The sequence below is a fragment of the Microchirus variegatus genome, assembly GCF_963457635.1.
Source record: "Microchirus variegatus genome assembly, chromosome: 12".
In the NCBI taxonomy this organism is placed as follows: domain Eukaryota; kingdom Metazoa; phylum Chordata; class Actinopteri; order Pleuronectiformes; family Soleidae; genus Microchirus; species Microchirus variegatus.
In genome coordinates this window covers 7,499,868-7,520,059 of record NC_139813.1, presented here as the reverse complement: position 1 = coordinate 7,520,059, position 20,192 = coordinate 7,499,868, and the positions used below count along the sequence as shown (strand labels likewise).

The window sequence follows — 20,192 nt, the reverse complement described above, 5'->3', positions numbered from 1 at the left end:
ATTAACCCAGCTGTGTGTATTTGTGAAAACAAAAAAAAAAGTGCCAGATTACACAAGAGAAGTCCAACAGGCTGCACAATGAGTAAAGTCTGGCATGTATCTGCTCATCTCACAAAGGAAATAAAAGAATCCTGATAACAGTGAGACTGTTGACATCAGCTGTGTAAAAACAGGGTAGCTGTATTTGAGGCACACGTGGTAAAATCATACAAAACATGTACAGTACCTGGCAAAGTGAAGTGGTAATTCATAAAAATCTTATAAGGGCAAAACAGATGAAAGATATTTACACTCCTTTATGGTTATACGTTATAAGTCCTGGAGGCACAAAAATACATTTCCACTCTTGAACACTGATGAATAAAAGCGTCAACTAATGAGCAAACCCTGATAAGCTGATATTGATGTGTTGCTTTCACCATAATATAATGCCATGTGTATAGAAAATGTGCAATCTTCCTTTTAAAAAAAATCCACTCAAGAATATCTACAGACTTTTAGTATACCTTGCACATACTTTCCTCTGGGGACTTTTCAATTAAACGCAGGATGAAAGGTAGGGATTTGCAGCATTGAGACAATGGTATGTGTAGCTTCTTCATTTGTTATTGTTAGCGTTATATAAATACTTCAATGTAATGTGGACTCTAAACTGTAACTGTTTGATCTTCCAGAGAATTTAGATGGGCCTTATTAGGTCAGAGAAAAAAAAAATCCCCACACTTTCCCCCGGCCATTCACTCGTCCTATAATCTCTCCTAAAATGGTCTTATTGTTTTGCTGACGTCCGATTTATGAAATCCTGTGGTTTCTGAACTGTCTGTGACTTCATTTCAGATTTCCCCTCTGAAGAATAGTGGCTTGGACGCTGCCCCGCTCCACCTACATCACTATGAATGTCTTCCAAGATAATTGGTTTTCAGCATAATGTTTCTGGGAATTTGCTTGCGGTCAAAGTGAAACTGTGAGCGAAGGAAAGAAAAGAAACTACAAAACAAACTGGGGGCAGAAATGTGTCATAACTGTGTTGATACTTGATGTGTGGGTGGGAAACAAAACACACGTATTTATCTTTTATCAACCGACTAAGTAGCCTTTCATTAAAGGTGCCAAATGTAAGACTGTGGCCAAAAACAGTTACTACATTAAAATTCAAAATACAGAAGTTTCTTTTTCATACGTAACTGGCAACCCGTGGTTGCTCGGCAGCTGAGACTCTACTGACTGCAATGATTGGTCGACGGCGGTAGGTGGCGCCACATGCCAAAACATGATTTCAAAACATAAACATGATTTGCAGACTGCAAAATATTTTTTCAATGCAAATATTTTGTCTGTACTGTTGTTGTTGGTGAGTTCAGTTTGTTATATGAACATTATTCCTGAGTCTCTGTGACATGTTAGGAGGATTTTACGGCCAGTTGCTTTAGATTTTTTATATAATGCACCTTTAACACCTGTAAGACCTGAAGGCTACTATTGTGTAATCAGTAAAGAATTCAAGTTTATAGCACACATATATAGAATGACATGAAAACCCTGCAGTGGCAAAATAGTTTTCCTTAAAGCTGTGAAACATGAATCACTGTGGCTGAACATTAGTTTCATTTCATTCTCTCTTAACAAAATAAGGTAACATATACAGTATATTCTCTTTTCTCTTGCTGAATAAATCCAGTCCACTTATTTCAGTCTTCTTGACGACTCAGTCAATGTCTCTGTCTCTTTAAGAGTTCAGTCGCATGCTGACAGATTCACCCGGACTGCCTAGTCATAAATAAACCACGTCTGATCAGACGGTCTGGTACAGCAGCATCCCGCTGAAGATGGTCAGAGGTTCAGAGGAGTAGGCCAACTTTCCAGTGACAAGGTCGATACAGACGGTGTCCCCAGCCTCCATGGGCAGGATGATGTTGAAGACAGCTACGGCTCCAGGAATGTGTTTGGCCTCTGCCATGGGTTTCTCCAGGCCTTCTGGCTGATACCCAGCTGAGTCCACGCGGGCCACGCCGGTGTTGGACTTGGACAGAACAGCCTCGATCTTCACGTTCTTGTGGCCTGTAAGAATACCACTGAAGAAGTACTTGCCACTCACGGGAGCAGTGAAGTAACCTGGAGAAATTGATATAGGTAACAAGGAAACAATTACATTTCATTCAATTGCATCCAAATTTATAGTTTAGTTGAAAAAACATACAAATGTTGCATGTAAATAATAACAAAAAAATCTGTTGATTCAAACCCTCATCAAAATGAGTTCACTCAGTGTTGATTAAGACTGTAAGATCAGCTCCATATGAATCTCACTGTTTCTCAGTAAAGCAGAGGTTAGCTCCCTCTTGTCCTTTCTCTCCTCATTTCTGTCCTCCACCTCTCCTCTGTGCCCCATTTTTCCTTTCACCCCAACCGGTCTAGGCAGATGCTGCACATCGAGTCTTGTTCTTTCAGAGATTTCTTCTTCTGTTAAAAGGGAGGTTTTTTTTCTTCTCTCCACTGATGCCTCATGTTTGCTCAATGTGTGAATTGCTGGGTTTCTCTGCTCTCCATGCTGTTGTCTATGTACAGTCTATGTTATGATTTGGCGCTAAATTGAATTTAATTATGTCAAAGACAGATGGCGGTAATAATAAAAGCAAAACGAGATGGCTGCAAAGAGGCAATTTTCGGACTGCTCAAAATCCCAGTTGTTCAACATTTGATGGGATAAATGCTCCTTGTCCCCGCCCACTCCTGCATTACCACTGTATAAACACAAACACCAGGCTTGAAAGTATTGCTTCACAAAGCCTGTTTTCAGATTTAAGGATTAAGAAGTAATGTTACATTGATTCTGTCCACAAAGACCAAACAGACGCAGAATAATAACACCAACAACAAAACTCCCCAGAAGTTACATAGTGCAGCTTTAAAATGTCATTAACTTTACATGCTGGCACTCTCATGGGTGGAACAGGGTAGCTCCAAACAAATAGCTTTGAAAAGCTAGAGTAAAATTGACCAATCAGAGCTTTAAAGGCATGAAGACTTATGTGCTATTTCTGTTTCTTTTGAGCTCATCTAAAGAAATGCATAGCTGTGAGCAAGAAAAATGAAACTGCTTTCATTTCAAATAAATTCTCACAGAAATATGTTGTTTATATAATGTTGGCGATATGAATCTGCAGTTGTAATATTTTTTAGTCTGGGCTGCAATAGCAGCACCAGTGTTCAGTCACTGACTGCTCAGACTGATTGACTAAGTTTTGGAATTTTCCCATCGGTCATGGCTCCTCCAACATGGTTTGGCACAAACAGTTATTACTACATAATCAGGGGGGTGTTTACAGGCACTGTTGACAACTTGGAACATTGTCAGACTCATTTAGCATTTTTTTTCTGTGTTTTTTTTTGTCAAATAAGTTCCAAATCTAGCAACCATAACTATTTAGAGGACTGACCTGACCTTTGAGGTTGGGCTTTTCCTTTACGCACACTTCTGTCTGAGTCTCATTCAACTGAAAGGGCGTGCACACAGAGATTGCATCATGTCTGTTGGACTGGACTTTTGTTATATTTTGTGGCATCTTGGGTTCATTCATTCATTCATTCATTCATTCATTGTCTTCCACTTTATCCTCTACATGAGGGTCAGGGGTTGTTGGAGTCAATCCCAGCTGACATAGGGTGGAAGTTGGGGTACACCCTGGACAGATCTGCAGTCCATCACAGGGTCAACACAGACATGAAAAAACCATTTGTTCTTACATTCACACATATGGGCAATTTAGAGCGTCCAATTAACCTCTGCATGTTTTAAGACTGTGGGAGGAAACTGGAGTTCCCAGTGGAAACCCATACAAGCAGGCCCTCGTTCAGACTGGGTTTTGAAAACTCTTGCAAGGCAACGGTGGCAGCTACTTCTCTGCCATTGAGGGTTGAAGTTACAACCAACTGAATACCTGTTGCCTCACAGAAACTATGGTGGCCTTCACATCAGCCTGAAACACAGACAACCAACCAAAACCAGTGCGACCAACAAATTGAACCAAGTGACACATATATCTTCATTAGATAGTGGGTAGTCCAATTTTCTTGCTCATTTCATGCTGAGCCCCCTCCTTTGCTTTCTCTCTCGCTCTTTCTATGTCAACGTCTGGACGATAAAAGAATCTCAGTGTGTGGGAACCTTGCGTAACGTCAATGTTATGCTCAAGTTCAACTATATCAACTCAAGCAAGTAAAGCAAATCCAAATGTATTTCACATCTTCCCAAAATGTACTTCAGTATTCACTTGATTTGTGTTGCCCAGAAAGACTGAGGCAAAAGTCACATCTAAGTCATGTCTTTGCATTGATATTAAATGTAATCTCATCACGAAAAAAAAACACCAACTGAATGATAAAACTGACCTGTTTTTGGATTGTAGACATTATTTTCATTGACAAAGACCTCGTTAAACACAATGGTTCCCGCGCGTCTCATCGGACGAGTCAGTGAAGCCGAGAAAGAAAGGCGTGGCACGTGGGCATCAGAGCCTGCAGCACCTGATCATGGAGGAAGAAACAGAGTAGGAGTTAGAGTAATATAAAGATCAAAGCATGATGAGTGATTTCATCTGCTGTCTAGTAAAAAAAAACAACACATACCCTGTTCACCTCTGAGACCTGAGAAGATGAAAGAGAAAACGAGAGTTAATCATCCAATATTATTATTGTTGTTAATGTTTTATTCTTATCATATAGTATCTACATAAGCAGAAGAGCAGTTAAAACCGCTCGTAAATCAGTGATTTTTATGAAATTCCACAAAGCATAAACAAAGTTTGTTGTTTTTTACCTGGTGGTCCCACTGGTCCCTGCTTGCCTTCTCTGCCTAGGGGGCCGATCCTCCCTTGAGGTCCAACAAGACCCTGTACTCCACGCTCGCCTGTCTCTCCACGTGGTCCTGGCAGACCACGTGGACCTACGGAGAGTAAAATGTGATGAGAAAGAAAGACAGAGGATACTTTTTTTAAACATAAATAGAGTCTCTTCAGAGAATTCCAAAAACATGTACATTAAGATAAGAAAGCAGAGACATTTAACCTGGTATGACTCAGGATGTGCTCTTCACCCTTGTGTTTACTAAAACTACTCTTTCAGAGAGATTGCAGATGTTACGGGCTTTTAAGTAAATGTTTGAGGATGAGGAAGACAGGCTGGACCTTCTTTGGTCTATTTGTCTTCCCTCGTCCTCATCTTTCAACTGAGTTATTATCTCTTGTCAAATCTCATGCCCTTTGTCCGAGTTCTCCAACTTACCCATGAAGTCCTGTTCTATGAAACTGTGGAACTCCTTGGCCAAGTCGAGCACTGAGGAATTCAGCCTGTGTATCTTGTTGTGGACGTTCTCCAGATGTACGTGCTGGATGTCGTGGATAACATCGCCTTGAGATGTCACCGTGACGTTGAGTCCATTAATGCTACTCCAAAGCTCTGTCACGTGTGCGTCCAGTCCGTCCTTGATCCCGTCCAGGCCGTCTGAAAAAGAGTCGGTGTGTACACACACTCCCTCCAGCGTTGTGATTCTTCGATCAAGGCCTTCACTGGTGCGACGGCACTCCGTCACCTCCTTAACATAGTTGCTCCTGATTATTTGGATTTCGTTACCCAAGCTGTCCAGTCGAATCTTTGAGTCATCAACGTGCTCCATCAGCTCCGTCTGCAAATTGTTCACCTTGACAAGAAACAAGATATGCGTGTTATTAATGTGTGTCTTTTGGATGAGCTTCCTTTGACAAAGTTCTACTATAAATATACTTTTTTCCATCTTTGCTACCATTTATTTTTCTGCAGTATCTTGTACACATATACAGTATATGTTGGCGTATTATCTAAACCATGTCTGTCAACAAGACTCAAATATTTTTGTAACTACAATAACATTATGTGGAAAGCAATATTGCCAACATATTGGCTGAGACATTTTTGGGAGAAATGTTCGATTGACATAATATTGTTCTTGCAGAACATCAGTGAAACAACACTATTGTTATTGTTAAGGTGGCTTGATCTTTTTTTTGCAGTTTATTATGATCTGTGGTTTCCAACATGAGGTCAAGAGAAAAATGTAAAAGGGTCACAAGTGTTTACAAGATAAGAATCAAGGGGGGCTTAAGTATAGAGTTTTGATTATTTTTCTGACTTTTCTTTTTTAGCCATGAGGCATGACTCAAGTACACTGCATGGTAGGATATTGGGCTCATAATGGCTGTTTTAGTAAAACTAGGATGGCGATGATCTACTTGAGAGTGTGATAATTTAATTCAAAGCACTTCTGTGTTTACAGCAGTAAAGCAGGTTCAGATACTGTAAAATCCTGGATACTTTAACCTCTTCAGGCATGAATAAATATTTACCTCATCGTATCTTACATTCTTATATCATTGATTCATATTCAGTTTAGACTGTGTCCAGTTAACCTCTGCAAGTTTGGACCGTGGGTGTCACTATGAGTGGCAGTAAATTTATGCTCACCATTTCACTATCTTACCTCAGAAATGATGTCATCCTTGCTGTTGGTCAGATCGGTCAGTGTGTTCCCATGTGTGTGCACAGTCCTTCCCAGGCCCTTCAGCGTGTTATTAATGGAGTTGAATGTGACCATGACCCCAGCAAGTTCTCCTTGGATGGACTTCAGATCCCCTCCTAATCTCCCATTGTGGACAGTATGACCATCCAGGCGTTTATTCAGGTCATTCATGTTGGTTGTACACTGTCCTGTACACTCCTCCACTTCCTCTCTGAGTCGTCCCACCTCCTCCTGAAGGTTAGAGCACACCTGAGAGCACACAGATTCTCCAGAGTCCACTTTTCTTCTCAGGTCCGTCAGCTCTGACTGGCACATGCTGAGGCCAGTGACGGTGGTGTTGGTCAGTGAGAGCAAATCATTTCTTACTGTGCTGCAAACGGAGCAATCCTCAAAACTGCGGCCCAGTTCATCAACTTCTGAGACAATCCGATCAAAGCGCTCACCGTTTAGTCCGGTCACAGCAATGATCTTTTTCACGTCATCCGTTAAGGTGATCACTTTGTCACTTAAGGAGTCTCCTGACACAGACAAATCATTTAACTTGGTGTCAAACTTCTGGATGTCCTCTTGATTGGCAACAACTCTCCACTCTAGTGTTTTCACAGTCTCATCAGTCTTTTGGCCTTTTCCATTAGGCCCGCAGGTGTCATTGCACATGTTTGTGGTTGACGTTAACCTTCTGTCTAAAAACGTTGTAATGTTCTCCAGCTGACCCAATCGTCGACTGTGATCTCTCACTGTGTCTCCAAGGACGGCCACGTCCAGCTCTATTTTGCCTATCTTAAAGGTGTGGTCATCCATCTGAGTGAGGACCATGTTACGTAGCTGGGTGAAGTCTCTCTGGACACTGTCCTTCATGTTGTTCCCACTGTTAGTGCACCTCTGCTCTACCTTCCTCACAGTGTTGTTCACCCTCTTCTCTAATTCTCTAAGTCTGCCATTCAACCTGTCCTCCGTCACTTTTCCCTTTCCTCCACCTGTCCCAGCGAGCTCCTTGTCCAGGCGCCCTTTAATGGTTTCACATTTGTTGGCAGTGGAGGTGACTCTGACCTGGACATCAGACAGCCTCTTTTCAAACTCTGAGACTGTTTTACAGCAGGCCTGGGAGCGTTCAGTCTCACTGCGGGAAATTTCCAGGCTCTGCCTTAAGTGTTGATCCATAGAACTGAGCAGTTTCTCCAGGGCCCGGATCCTCTCCCGGTCCTCTTGCTGCTGGCGCCTCAGGTCCTCCACACCAGCCTGAAAGAAACAGGGACTGTGAGTGTTTTTCCCCCAGATATGTAGCTTGTAGTGATGTGCAGATCGGAGATTTTTATGACATACACCCACCCGATGTCTTATGAAAGCTGAAACCAAAGGTGTAAGAAGAGGTTATTCATACTCAATTTTTTTCTTTACCTTAAACAAAAAAAACCTGATTAAAAACTGCAATTTTGTCGACTGCATTTTCAAAGCTTTGCTTTGCGTGCACTCTGTGTTCAAATGTTGAACTTTAAAACACCAGCAAAGCCAATCAAATCACTTCTAAACATTTAAAGGTGCATTATGTAATAAATCTAAAGCAACTGGCCATAAAATCCTCCTAACATGTCACAGAGACTCAGGAATAATGTTCATAAAACAAACTGAACTCACCAACAACAACAGTACAGCCAAAATATTCGCATTAAAAAAAATCTTTTGCAAACTGCAAATCATGTTTATGTTTTGAAATCCACCGTCTACAAATAATTGCAGTCAGTAGAGTCTCAGCTGCCGAGCAACGACGGGTTGCCAGTGACATCTGAGTTACAACGGCGGAGAAAACATAACCTAAAGGACCTCTGTATTTTGAATTTGAGTGAAGTAACCGTTTTTGGCCACAGTCTTACATATGGCACCTTTAATGCTCAAACACAACACTGACGGTTCTCTTGTCTTGTTAAGAAGCACCCGACAACAGCAAACGCCACATCACCACCATTTTAGCAACATTAGTAACTCTTGCTATGAATTCAACCATGACAGATCTGCAAACTTCTTAAAGTTGCATATAGCACGTTTCTGAAAAACTGACATAGTTTTGCAGTTTGCCATTGTCACCAAGGCCAACTCCCCTGGTTGCAAAAAGACTACTTCTCTAGTTTCTACTTCTCATTTATAATGTCAACAACTTTACAATGAAAAGTTAATAGTCTCAATCACCAGTTTTTGGTCTTCTTCAGAAGAACATGATGTCATTTTTTAGATCATGTCCTCATTTTGACAAAAAAAAAAAAAAAAATACAGCACATATGAGTAAACACCAGTATGATTGACATCTAGGGTCATCCAATAGGAGTCTGATTGCAGGTGAAGTCTTGCAAAAAGTTAAATGACTCCAAACTTGCATATTCCAATCTTCACAATGGGATTTCATATTCTCATGAGAGATGTCACCATTGCTATTTTGTCTGGCACCAGGAGTTAAACATGCCCACTGTAATCTTTATCTTCTTAGGATCTACTGGTTTATAAAGTCATCCCTGAGACGGAAGAGCTGTAAAGTGCACATCTGTGACTTAACCACTGGCTGAGTCTTGATTGAGATTAGGTGATGCCGGTACCAGTAAATGTGGCCTTGAGCTGCTTCAAGCAGACATGATGAGTGAGCTATAGCTGATGATGAGCTCCATATGTTGTTTCACTTCCAACACTGGAGCCTTCAAGCACAAATGCTGCTGACTCAAGTGGCATAACTTAAAACTGCAGTGTGCACATTTTTATTCAAACAAAATTATTCACACAATTCTGATTAAACCTCCACAAGACTCTCTGTTTCACTCAGTTTGGAGGCGTTTAGTTCATGTCGTCATTTGACGACATTCCCACACAGGAAGTGATTGGTTTAATGTAGTAAAATTAGATAAACCGCAGAAAAAAACGCAGTGCAGCAGTTATTGTAAACAGGTGGAAAACAGATTTCCCCCGTATTTTTTTTTTTTAGTTTTATTGTTAGTTTGTGCAGAGGTTTAAGCAGGAGCGCTAAAACCACTAGGGACATGTGCCTGCCATTATTTTTAATGGCTTCAGGCAGCAGAAATCACTGATTAGATCACTACTAGAAAACAAACAGTTTTTTAAGTTTTTGTTGTACTTGTAACATGATATTTTCATTAGAAACATGTTTTTTTTGTTTGCCTCATTGTTAATAACATTTTATGTATCGAGGTTCACCTGGCAGGCAGAACAGGACAGAGACACTCTTCTCTCGAGCTCTGTCAGTATCTCCTCCTTCAGCGAGTTCAGTTGGTTCCCCCCAGCTCCTCCTCCTCCTCCTCCTCTGCCAGCTCCATCCAGTTCATTGCCCCCACCGTTCACCAGGTGGTTGTTGATGGTGAGCAGAGTCTGATCATGGACCTACGAACAACCAAATGTTTCCATGGGTATGAAGTTTTCATCATTCAAAATGTAGTGAGTGAGCAGGTAAAGAGACAGATAAGCCCACCTGCGTCCTGTTGTACAGGTGGTCCAGCTTCGTCTGGATGTTGTTGATGGTTTCTTTCATGTGTGGCTGAGCTGAATCAGCAGGGACGATTGATCCACTCAGACCAGACCTACATAGAGGAAGAGCATTTCCTTAATGATGTGGCTAAGGTGTGAAAGAGGCATGTGTTAAATAAATAACATCAGAGAAATGTTGTAAACATAATGTATTGTGTATACATGAATGCGGTGGGTGGAAAGACTCACGAGTACATTCAGTCTAAATGAATCTCATTCTGCTATGACAAGCACAATAACAGACAGAGTGATTTATGTCTTCCTAAACTAATTACCCATCTCAATGTATGTGTTAATAAACAAGTTAATCCTCTCACTATTAACTGACCTGCAGTAATAAACATTAATAAACCAGACACACACTGCCTGTCCTTCAGCCGTCTGGGTGATACTGTATCAGTGGTACGAGTTTGTATTTTGAGCTTTTTCCAGTGTTTTTCAGGACTTTGCACAGCATGAATTGAAACACTGCATGAGACATATTGAAAACCACATTCACGTACAGCCTCTGGTTCATGCCGTGCATGGTGGTCTGCATGTTGTGGAGGTCTTTGCTCAGACCACGGATCGTCTCCTCCAGCTGTTTAATCTTCTCGGAGTCACCTTGGAACAAGGGAAATGGAAAGGGTTAGTGAGGAAGAGGATCAATTTGTAACATGCTCAAGTCACAAAGCATGGGACCGCTAACCTGTATAACCAGAGTTCTTTATTGTCCAGAAAACCCGATTAAGAAGAGCAATATGGTCTCACATGAACACAACTGCCAATCATTGACTGGCTCCTTGTTTTCATAGGGTCGGTCTGAGTTGGAAAAGGGTGATGAAGGTGAAAAAGGTCACATATTTCTGAAACCCAAACAGTCTGCCTGATTTAAACATATTAGGTTTCTGAGTGTTAAAGGTGCCATATGTAAGAATGTGGCCAAAAACGGTTACTACATTCAAATTCAATATATTTTATATGATAGTTCTGAACTATAACTTTGATTGTTGCCTATTATCTGTAATATCTTTTATTATGATAGAGACAAAAATATGATTGAATCAAGGGCATAATTGGATTTACAAGATTTCCAGCTGTGTTTTAGATAGCATCATGTTACATTTATTATTAGAAGTCATCATTTTACTTGGCTTATAAGACTTCCTGACAGGTCCCAGTAACTTCATCTTGTAGACGAGCCCACACTTTCCCAATGTTTAAAACACAGTTTTACCAAATGAATAAAGCTTACAGTATCTGGATCCTTCAAGTAATTAAGATCCAATATGCAATATTCGGCCTCACAAAATACCTTGAAACAAGAATGAAGTTTGAAACTGTGTTTAAGTAGCTGGCCCAGCAGCAGCATCTGAGAACCTGTTGGATATGCAAGATGCTGTTCATAAATATATCCTGCTTTCAAAAGTGGATGTTTACCGTGTTAATGGGATTAGCCCTTTTGAACACTCAGACACATTCAAGACCACAAAGTTTTCTGAGAGCTTGAAATTTTCACTTTAATGCGACAGTTAACACAGATAATGAGAGTGACAGCCAGACGGCAGAAAGTTGTTTCCAGCTGAAGCTGAGCTGAAAAGCTTGTTCTTTGTCTTCAAACTAATAGAGAGATTACACAAGACTAATACTACCTTTGTATTTCTGCAAATAGAGCGCTCTTCAAACTATGACTGGGCTCCAAAATGACTCAGAGACAGAGAAGGGGCCCTTTCTCCTTCTAGACTCATAAGTAACTTGATGCATACATTATGTTTCATGTCTGTTTTCAATGGTGACTGGCCTAATAGGCATGATAGCTTACTGGCAATAGCTGTCACAAGCACTTTTTGTTTTGGTCTGATGTGTACTCAGTAGCTTTGCCTATAGTGGAGCTTGAGTATTGCATATTAGACTTTTAAAGCAGAACTAATTTAACAGCTTTGGAGTCATTGTGATGGTGTAAACATCTTGTTGCAGGGAGATTGGGGGCTGTCTCCACTGTCTCCACTCTCCCTACCATCTGTTAGCGGAAACCTTCAGAATCAGAGGACCTTGTGAGATCTCGGTTCTTGTAAAAAACATGCATTGCTTCATGGAACTACAAACACACACACCTTAGCCAGGTACTGAGTGAGGGGCCACACATGAGTAAATATTGGACTGCCTTTTTTTTCCCCCTAACAGCAGGAATTGAAAAACATGTACTCTAAAACTGTAAATATGTACTCTAAAACTGTAGAGAGAGCTCCATATAGAAAAAAACAGACTTACAAAGTTCTACATTAATGCACGCAGTTTAAATTTGACAGCATCTTCATTTCCCCTACCTTCTCCTCTCTGCCCGCCACCTGTGTTGAAGCCCGTTTGTGTGACACGAGGTCGCCCTCCATTGACCTGAGTGTTCGTGGTGGTGGTTACCTGTGGCCCATCATGGCAGTCTTGCCCGGAGTAACCATGGCAACACTTCCACTCCATTTCTGTCACCATCTTGTAAGCTACCTTATACCTCGGCCTCCTGTATGTCCGGTAGCTGTGGATGAAAGTTATGACATTAAATTTAGACATTTGATTTTTGCCAGAGGTGTGGCTTCATGCATGTAGGGCAACAATTAATTGAAATGTTATGTGAGTGTTTTTATTTTTTTTATTTTAAAGCATTATGAAACATTATGGTGCTACAGATGTGTACATGCTGCCACATCACATTCAATAGACCTAAGAGAACAGGCTTTGGATGTACAATAATCATAATAATATATTATTTAAATCTCACTGTAGTTGCAGTATATGTAAAATATGACTTGTAGCTGTGTCCCTCATGGGCACTGTCAAGCAATACTATCAGACCCGACTGAGTGAGGGATTAGGTGCATACATCTTTCAAAGGTACTCTATGAGATTTAACAATGTACACTATGAATGGATCATTACCAGATGTTGTACAACCACCTCTGTGCTGATAGCAGAGTCAAGGACTACGATGTGTTTCTACAGTGTCACAGAGCTGCTAGCAAATCATTTAGACTGTATGTTAAAACTTCTGCCTCATTTGAGAATTGAGCAAAGTCGACTTGTGCCAGGGTGCTATACAATGAGATTTAAAATGTGTGGTGGGATCCTGACAACCAAGTCAAGGACCATGTGTCCATGAACCCTTTACTGAGTATAATGACTGCACTGTCTTTATATTAATGTGCGAGTCATTAGATGAGTGGAAATAGCAACAAATCATGCACTCATGATGGATGAGGTTAAGAGAGCTTTGTAAACTTTAACTGTTATTTCTGTCCCAGTCTCCAAATTAATCTACTGGACAGACTTAAATCTTCTTGCTCACAGACGAGTCCTCAGAAAAGAGATATGAATGTTTTAGTTGGAACGCTGTTCTATGGTTGTATTATTACTGTGCTATTCAACTCTGCCACAGAAGGGACCCTGTTTTCCAGTAACAACGCAATAAACAGACTAATATCGGCTGAAAGTCGCCATAAAGATTAACAGCAGCGTCAGAGGCATGTTAAAAAGCCCCGACTGTGAGACTTCAGCAGGTTGCTCGCACTTTTTTGCCAACCCACAAATGTCACTGTAGGTATTTCAGAGCCGTTACTGTGCCACTGAAAAGATTTCATGGTCGAGCTCTCCGCACTGAGAGCGTGAGAAAAAGGAATCCAACCTACTCTCAGAGGAAAAACAAAAACAGGGCTTGGAGAGATGGAGGGAGGCGGAGCTCTGTAGAGCTCGTGAAAAAAAGTCAAAGAAAAGGGCAGAGTCATACAAAAAGTACGAAGAAGTAATTGTTTTTACAGGGAGGGATACTAGACTGTGGTGTCTGGAATCTCGGCTTCATTCTTAGCATAGCCCAGGTTTTAGGCCGTGGTCCTGGGCAGACATGGGGATCAGGCAGACAGGTCAGGGTCAAACTCTTCAACTTCAAAGGAGGAAAAACACTTGACTTGATGTTGTCTTGCAACCAAACACATGGAAAAATAACTCGCACGATCACAAATACAGTAAATTTGCTCCAGTATTCATAGTATTTATATCCTGATGTCTACACCAGGAAAACCTGTCCTTCAAACTTATGATAAGTGTGCTTGTTTGAGAACTTTAGTTAATTACAGAGATTGACAGGTCAAATAATAAGCTTTGATTATTAGGGATTAACTGATCTGATATCCAATATCAGATAACATGACTTATCTTGTTATAATGTGACCTGATTTCTCATTAAAACGAGCTTAGTTTTTACCTTAAAGTCAGTTTTACTGCTTGATTGTCGTGGGGTGTTTACATAAGGGAGGGATGGAGCCCAAAGACTGGCAGATTTTGGTGGACTTACATGAAACATTCAGATTGGTCACAAGATGATGAAGCATTATGAATAAACAATTAAGAACAATGTCTGTTAGAGTCTCTGCCAAGTTTTCCTCTTAATCCCGCCTAATAAATGCAATATGTGTGTGAATATCAGAGGGCTTCAGGCAGATGAGGAGTGGGAAAGGTTCATGTGTCTGAGCTCTGATCTGATGTGAACAGCTCAGTACAGAGACACGCAACCACAAAACTTGAGTATTTAATAACCTGCAATAAAACTCAATAATTTATTACACTATTTTTCTACCAATGCTGCTTCAACAGCATCAGTTTTTTTTAAATTGGTATGACAGACTGTAATGGACACAAAAAGTCATACTGAGCCATCCATATTAATTCCAGCATGTCATCTTTGACTTTACACAAGCCCAGTTCAAAACACACTTTCCTGACCAAGCTGCTGAGAGAAATATGGACAGAAAATGAAAAGCTGACTGAATCCACTGTCCACAGAAGGAGAGCCATGATGATTCATGGTTTGTACAGAGAGTACAGAAAAAGAAAAAAAAAGTATTTAGTGGAACTGATGACAGGAAGTTGGAGAAGTGGGTCTGAATACATTCACAAATGAAATTCCAGTGGCAAATAGGGAAACAGAGGAAATTTGAGATCCCATACTTCAGAAGAGAATAAAAGATACTCACGCAACTCTAGGACACTGTCCCCAGGTGCAGCGCTGGTAATCCGGTTTTATGTACGTCTCCACCCCGTCCTCCATCACACAGCTAACTGTACGAGTCACCACATAAGCACACCAGTTCCTGAGAAATCACACACACAGGGAAAAGGAAATGACAAATGAATAACTGTGCTATGACTCGAATTTTCACGATAATTTTAGAGTCAAGCGTCATCACAAACACAGCAGTCATCTTACACAGAAAACACCACTAGTAAATGTGCATCTGTTTCTTGTTACCGAGGGAAATAAAGATAAGATGTGGAAAATAATAATCACAGATCGGGACATTTGTTGAATGTGAGGCTCCAGTGAGTTTTGAGATCAATATCTCAAAAAGCCAGGCTCAGAATTTTTCTGTATAACATTCAGCAGAGATCGTCCGCTTGCTGCAGATGTATGGAATTAGATTTGTGTCAATATTTTCAAACAACACTTGAACAACAACACACACTCAAGTGTTCTTTGCTCTGTGGTTTTTTGGTTTGTGGGCAGGTCTTAGGGATGATTGACGACTGAGTTTTGAGTGACAGCTCAATGGATCGGAAGTCGTCACAGGCTCGGAGTTGCAGATTTATGAGATTAAAAGTACATTTCCATTTTACTAAATATACCAACTCACAGCCGCGATTTCTCCCACTGTTTATGTGTTTAAAACATGTGAACCGTATCTATATAAGTACAGTCTGTGTGTGTCACCTGCTGCTGGCTGTTAATTAAAGGTGCAATATGTAAGAATGTGGCCAAAAACAGTTACTACATTCAAATGCAGGTCTTTTAGGTTTTGTTTTCTGACGTAACTGGCAACCCGTGGTTGCTCGGCAGCTGAGACTCTACTGACTGCAATGATTGGTAGACGGCAGTAGGTGGCGCCACATGCCAAAACATGATTTCAAAACATAAACATGATTTGCAGTCTGCAAAAGATTTTTTTTAATTCAAATATTTGGGCTGTACTGTTGTTGTTGGTGAGTTCAGTTTGTTATATGAACATTATTCCTGAGTCTCTGTGACATATTAGGAGGATTTTATGACCAGTTGCTTTAGATTTATTACATAATGCACCTTTAAATAAAACCCTCGTTTTTTTCCTCGAAAAGTCCAGTTCATTTGGGGAGGTCTGAATGCACAACCAATCTCTGATGCGCATCAAAGTTCGCCTCAAAACGTAGGTCTTAGTTTGCTTCAAGTGAACCAAATTCAGAAAGTGGACTACAACGCAGGGCATTGTGGGTAAACACAACCAAAACATACATGCATGTAGAAGGATAGCCGAGAGAAATGGCTGAGCCCATTGTTGCAACATATAATGTGCAGTATGTCCGCATAAAACTAAATAAAAAAAACAACATTGAAAGGATTTGATGCAGCTCCATGTTTTGGTTGGTTTCACTAAAGTGCAGTGTGTGAAAGCAAAGACAGACTGGTTGATTTTGAAACCCCCAACTGAACCGAGTCTCCAATCATGCCTAGTCTAGTGGAATAATAATAATAATAATAATAATAGGTGTGAAAAGTTAAACTCAAAAGGTGTTTAATTTGTCAATTGTGGAGTACTGTGAAAACGTGGTCCAACATGGCCGCTTCCGTAGAGCTCATTCTGGGGCAATGAAAACAACAATGCATATATTCAGGTGAATGTACACTCTTAAAAGATCAGTTTGATTATTTCATGTTACATATCTGCCTGTACGATTGGAAATAATGTCTCCTAAATTCCACACACTTGCCCTTTAATTTATTCACTTTCAAAGTGATAAATTTAGCAAGTATAACAGTTTGTCAGTGCTTTTGTTTTATATAGTTTTATGACTTCATGAGTCTTTTACAACTTGTTTGGTGGATATTTATCCCTTAGTTTTCACAAAAGCCTTTTCACAAGAGGTCTTTCAAACACTGCTGTTTGGAGGTCTATCAACAGAGGTTTTATGATGTCTGTATCCTTGGATAACGAAACCTTCAGCTTGTGTCTCTTTAACAAGTCCATTGTGGATTCTGAGGCGCGTCTTATATTGTTATGCTTTGTAGCAACGTTACGAGCTGTTTCCTCATAAACTTTTCTTAGTCTTCCAGGCCTCAACTTGACTTCCACTCTTCCTGTTGACTGCCATCTTTTAAATAGATAACACCCTGAGGAGACACCTGAGTGAGAGCACTATCTTTTTATAGCATGTCCTGCTTTGCATATTTTCAGTACAACATGCAGTTACACCAAACTTTTATTTTAAAATGTTCTTTTTCCATTATGCATAAATCCATAAATTATCAGCAGGGCTTATCTTTTGGAGGTCTCTGTTGGAGAACATCCTGAACAGTTCATCACGACAACAATCAGTCACACAAATGCATACTGAAAGCTCTTATATTCCTTTATGTAAAAAAAAATTGCGTCCAGTCCATTATTATTTACAATATTGACATCAGGTTCTATTGAACCAGACCTGAAACTAGCAGTTGAGACCATTAACGACTCACAAAAACTTAAAGGTGCCATATGTAAGAATGTGGCCAAAAACGGTTACTACATTCAAATTCAAAATACAGAAGTCTTTTAGGTTTCTTTTTTCCGACGTAACTGGCAACCTGTGGTTGCTCGACAGCTGAGACTCTACTTACTGCAATGATTGGTAGACAGCGCTAGGTGGTGCCACATGCCAACACATGATTTCAAAACATAAACATGATTTGCAGTCTGCAAAATATTTTTTTTAATGCAAATATTTTGGCTGTACTGTTGTTGTTGGTGAGTTCAGTTTGTTATATGAACATTATTCCTGCGAAGGAGTGAGAAGAGAAGGAGGATTTCATCTGGTTTTAAACAGGGAGATGTGAAATGATGGATGTCACAATGTACATAACATAAACTGCACATAAACACACACACACACACACACTCTCATATACACCCCCATTCTGCATGCTACTCACCCTGACCTCCCTTGACCCACAGATATCTCTCTGGATAAAAACTGCAGATAGATTTAAGACACGGACGTCCGTCAGTCTCTGTCTATCATCATGTTCACATTACCCAGAATCCTCATCCACTCCCTTTTCCCTGGTGGTTATTAAAGCCAATTAGTGTCACTCTCAGACTCATCTCAACAGACGTAAGGGCTTATGGAAAAAAGTTGAAGCATACAAGGAGTTCCTTCATGCTCAAAAAGTCAATCAGCAGTTTTAATTTCTCTGACTTCATATGTCTGTCAGTCAGTCTCTCTTTCTTCTGTTCTCCTTCTAATCTTTTTTATTCTCTTGCTCCGTCTCCCTCTAACTCACTTTGCTTTCTTCCCTTGCTTAAGTGGATCTGTTGCATTCTTCCCACACTTCTCCAACCTTTTGTCGCAGATTGTTTTGTTTCATCCCTCTCCATTCCACATCATCTGTTTATCTCCCTCCGTTTCCTTTCCATCCCTGTCCCTCGCTGACTACACTTCTGCCCATCCCCCCCCCCCCCCCCCAACGCTGTGATCCTCCCCTTCATTCCAGAGCGAGAAGAGTTTATCACAGCATCATCCTCCCTATTCCCTCATGACCTGCTGCTCCTGTTGCTCCTGTAGATGAGAAAATAAAAATGACTAATTAGCTGTCAGATACTAATGTAAAGGTTTTTTCTCAAGTAGCCTGGTCAGATGAATCCGGCTTTTTGCTGAGGCTGCAGATTGTGCAGGGTCAGAATGTTGAGTCAACAGCATGAAACCATGGACCCAACCTGCCTTGTGTCAACAGTCCAAGCTGGTGGTGGTGAAATGAGTGTGGAGGATGTTTTCTTGCCACAGTTTGGGACTAAACCAAGTCAACCAGAGAATGAATGCCACAGTCTGACTTTTGCTGACCACGTTCATTCCTTTATGGCCACAATTGATCAACTTCTGCTGGCTCTTTGCAGCAAGATCACAAAGCAAAAGTCATCAACAACTGCTTTCATGAACTTAACAATGGGTTTAGTGAACTTGAAGTGAACTCTCGCTGAACTTCTCCTGAACCGCGTGACCTTTATTCATGTGGTCAAACGGGAGATTGATCATCACGGACCACAATCTCAGAGGAATGTTTTCAATATTTACAGTTTTGTGGTACTGATTCCACAATGGACTGAGGGAGTTTGAGAGAAAAGGGAGGAACAGAACGATCCTGTATACTTTCAAGATGCTTGGTGAGTGTATACGGTATATAAGATATATCTTGTAAATATTAACATTAAGATACATAGCAGCATGGAGTTTCTATGTCACTCAGGTCAATATGATATGTATGTTGCTGAAGGATTTTGCATTTTTGTTGTACCATCCAACACAAACATTGAAGGTAAGTGCAATCAATAGTGAGCAATGATCAAATGTGTAATACATGTGTTTACACTTATCTAAAGAGTAGAATATGGTGACATTTTAATATTTATACATATGTGCTGTTAAACTGACATTATACAATACATTATAATAATACATTCTATTATGTTTTGCACTAAGGGTCTCAATTTAAATAGTAAAAAAAGATCTTTATCATATCGGGACTTGGGAAGCAGTGTGGAATCTTGGGAATTATTGTCGTTTTTTGTTTCCCTTTGCATTTGCTCTTTACGATGAGAACTATGGTGGCACATGGCATTAAGAAACTGTGATCCATTACAGAAAATTAAACACAAAACTCAATTCACTGGAGAACTCGTAGTACCAAATATGTCCTTCCTCACTATGATGTTTCATACAGTATGTGGTTTTATTTTGCACCAGCAAAGCATGAATAGATATACAGTACACAACTCAGCAAAACATATTATATTAATATTGGCTTTTGTTCATAGTTTAATGCAGAAATGTTACATATTATGTGTTTAAAAAGTTAAAATTTTCACCACTGTTATCAATCTTGTGAGGATACTGACAATGCTTTAGTCTCAAGGGCCAATGTTGTACAATGGCTTCCTTTATTCTCTGTAGATTCCCAACTTCATGAAAAGACAAACAAACATAAGAGCATGGATTTGAGACACTTAACTACTGTATATTCACACTATATTCTGTGGCTTTGAACTGAAAGCAAGAATCTAAAGTGGGCTGTAGCTCCCAGTGGGTATTTCCACTG

General features: G+C 40.3%; 1 protein-coding gene across 1 annotated transcript in view; it reads right to left on the bottom strand.

Annotated features, from left to right (window-relative positions):
- Nucleotides 1–1,792: 1,792 nt before the first annotated feature.
- emilin1a (elastin microfibril interfacer 1a) overlaps nt 1,793–20,192 on the bottom strand; it is a gene marked incomplete at both ends in the record, with an annotated part of 29,711 nt that continues 11,311 nt past the window's right edge. The window contains 11 exons of the mRNA XM_083898450.1: nt 1,793–2,112; nt 4,390–4,524; nt 4,627–4,644; nt 4,817–4,942; nt 5,281–5,695; nt 6,512–7,789; nt 9,746–9,928; nt 10,017–10,125; nt 10,576–10,675; nt 12,379–12,581; nt 15,070–15,186. Coding sequence (XP_083754576.1) covers nt 1,793–2,112; nt 4,390–4,524; nt 4,627–4,644; nt 4,817–4,942; nt 5,281–5,695; nt 6,512–7,789; nt 9,746–9,928; nt 10,017–10,125; nt 10,576–10,675; nt 12,379–12,581; nt 15,070–15,186 — 3,004 coding nt within the window. The remainder of the gene's footprint in view (nt 2,113–4,389; nt 4,525–4,626; nt 4,645–4,816; nt 4,943–5,280; nt 5,696–6,511; nt 7,790–9,745; nt 9,929–10,016; nt 10,126–10,575; nt 10,676–12,378; nt 12,582–15,069; nt 15,187–20,192) is intronic.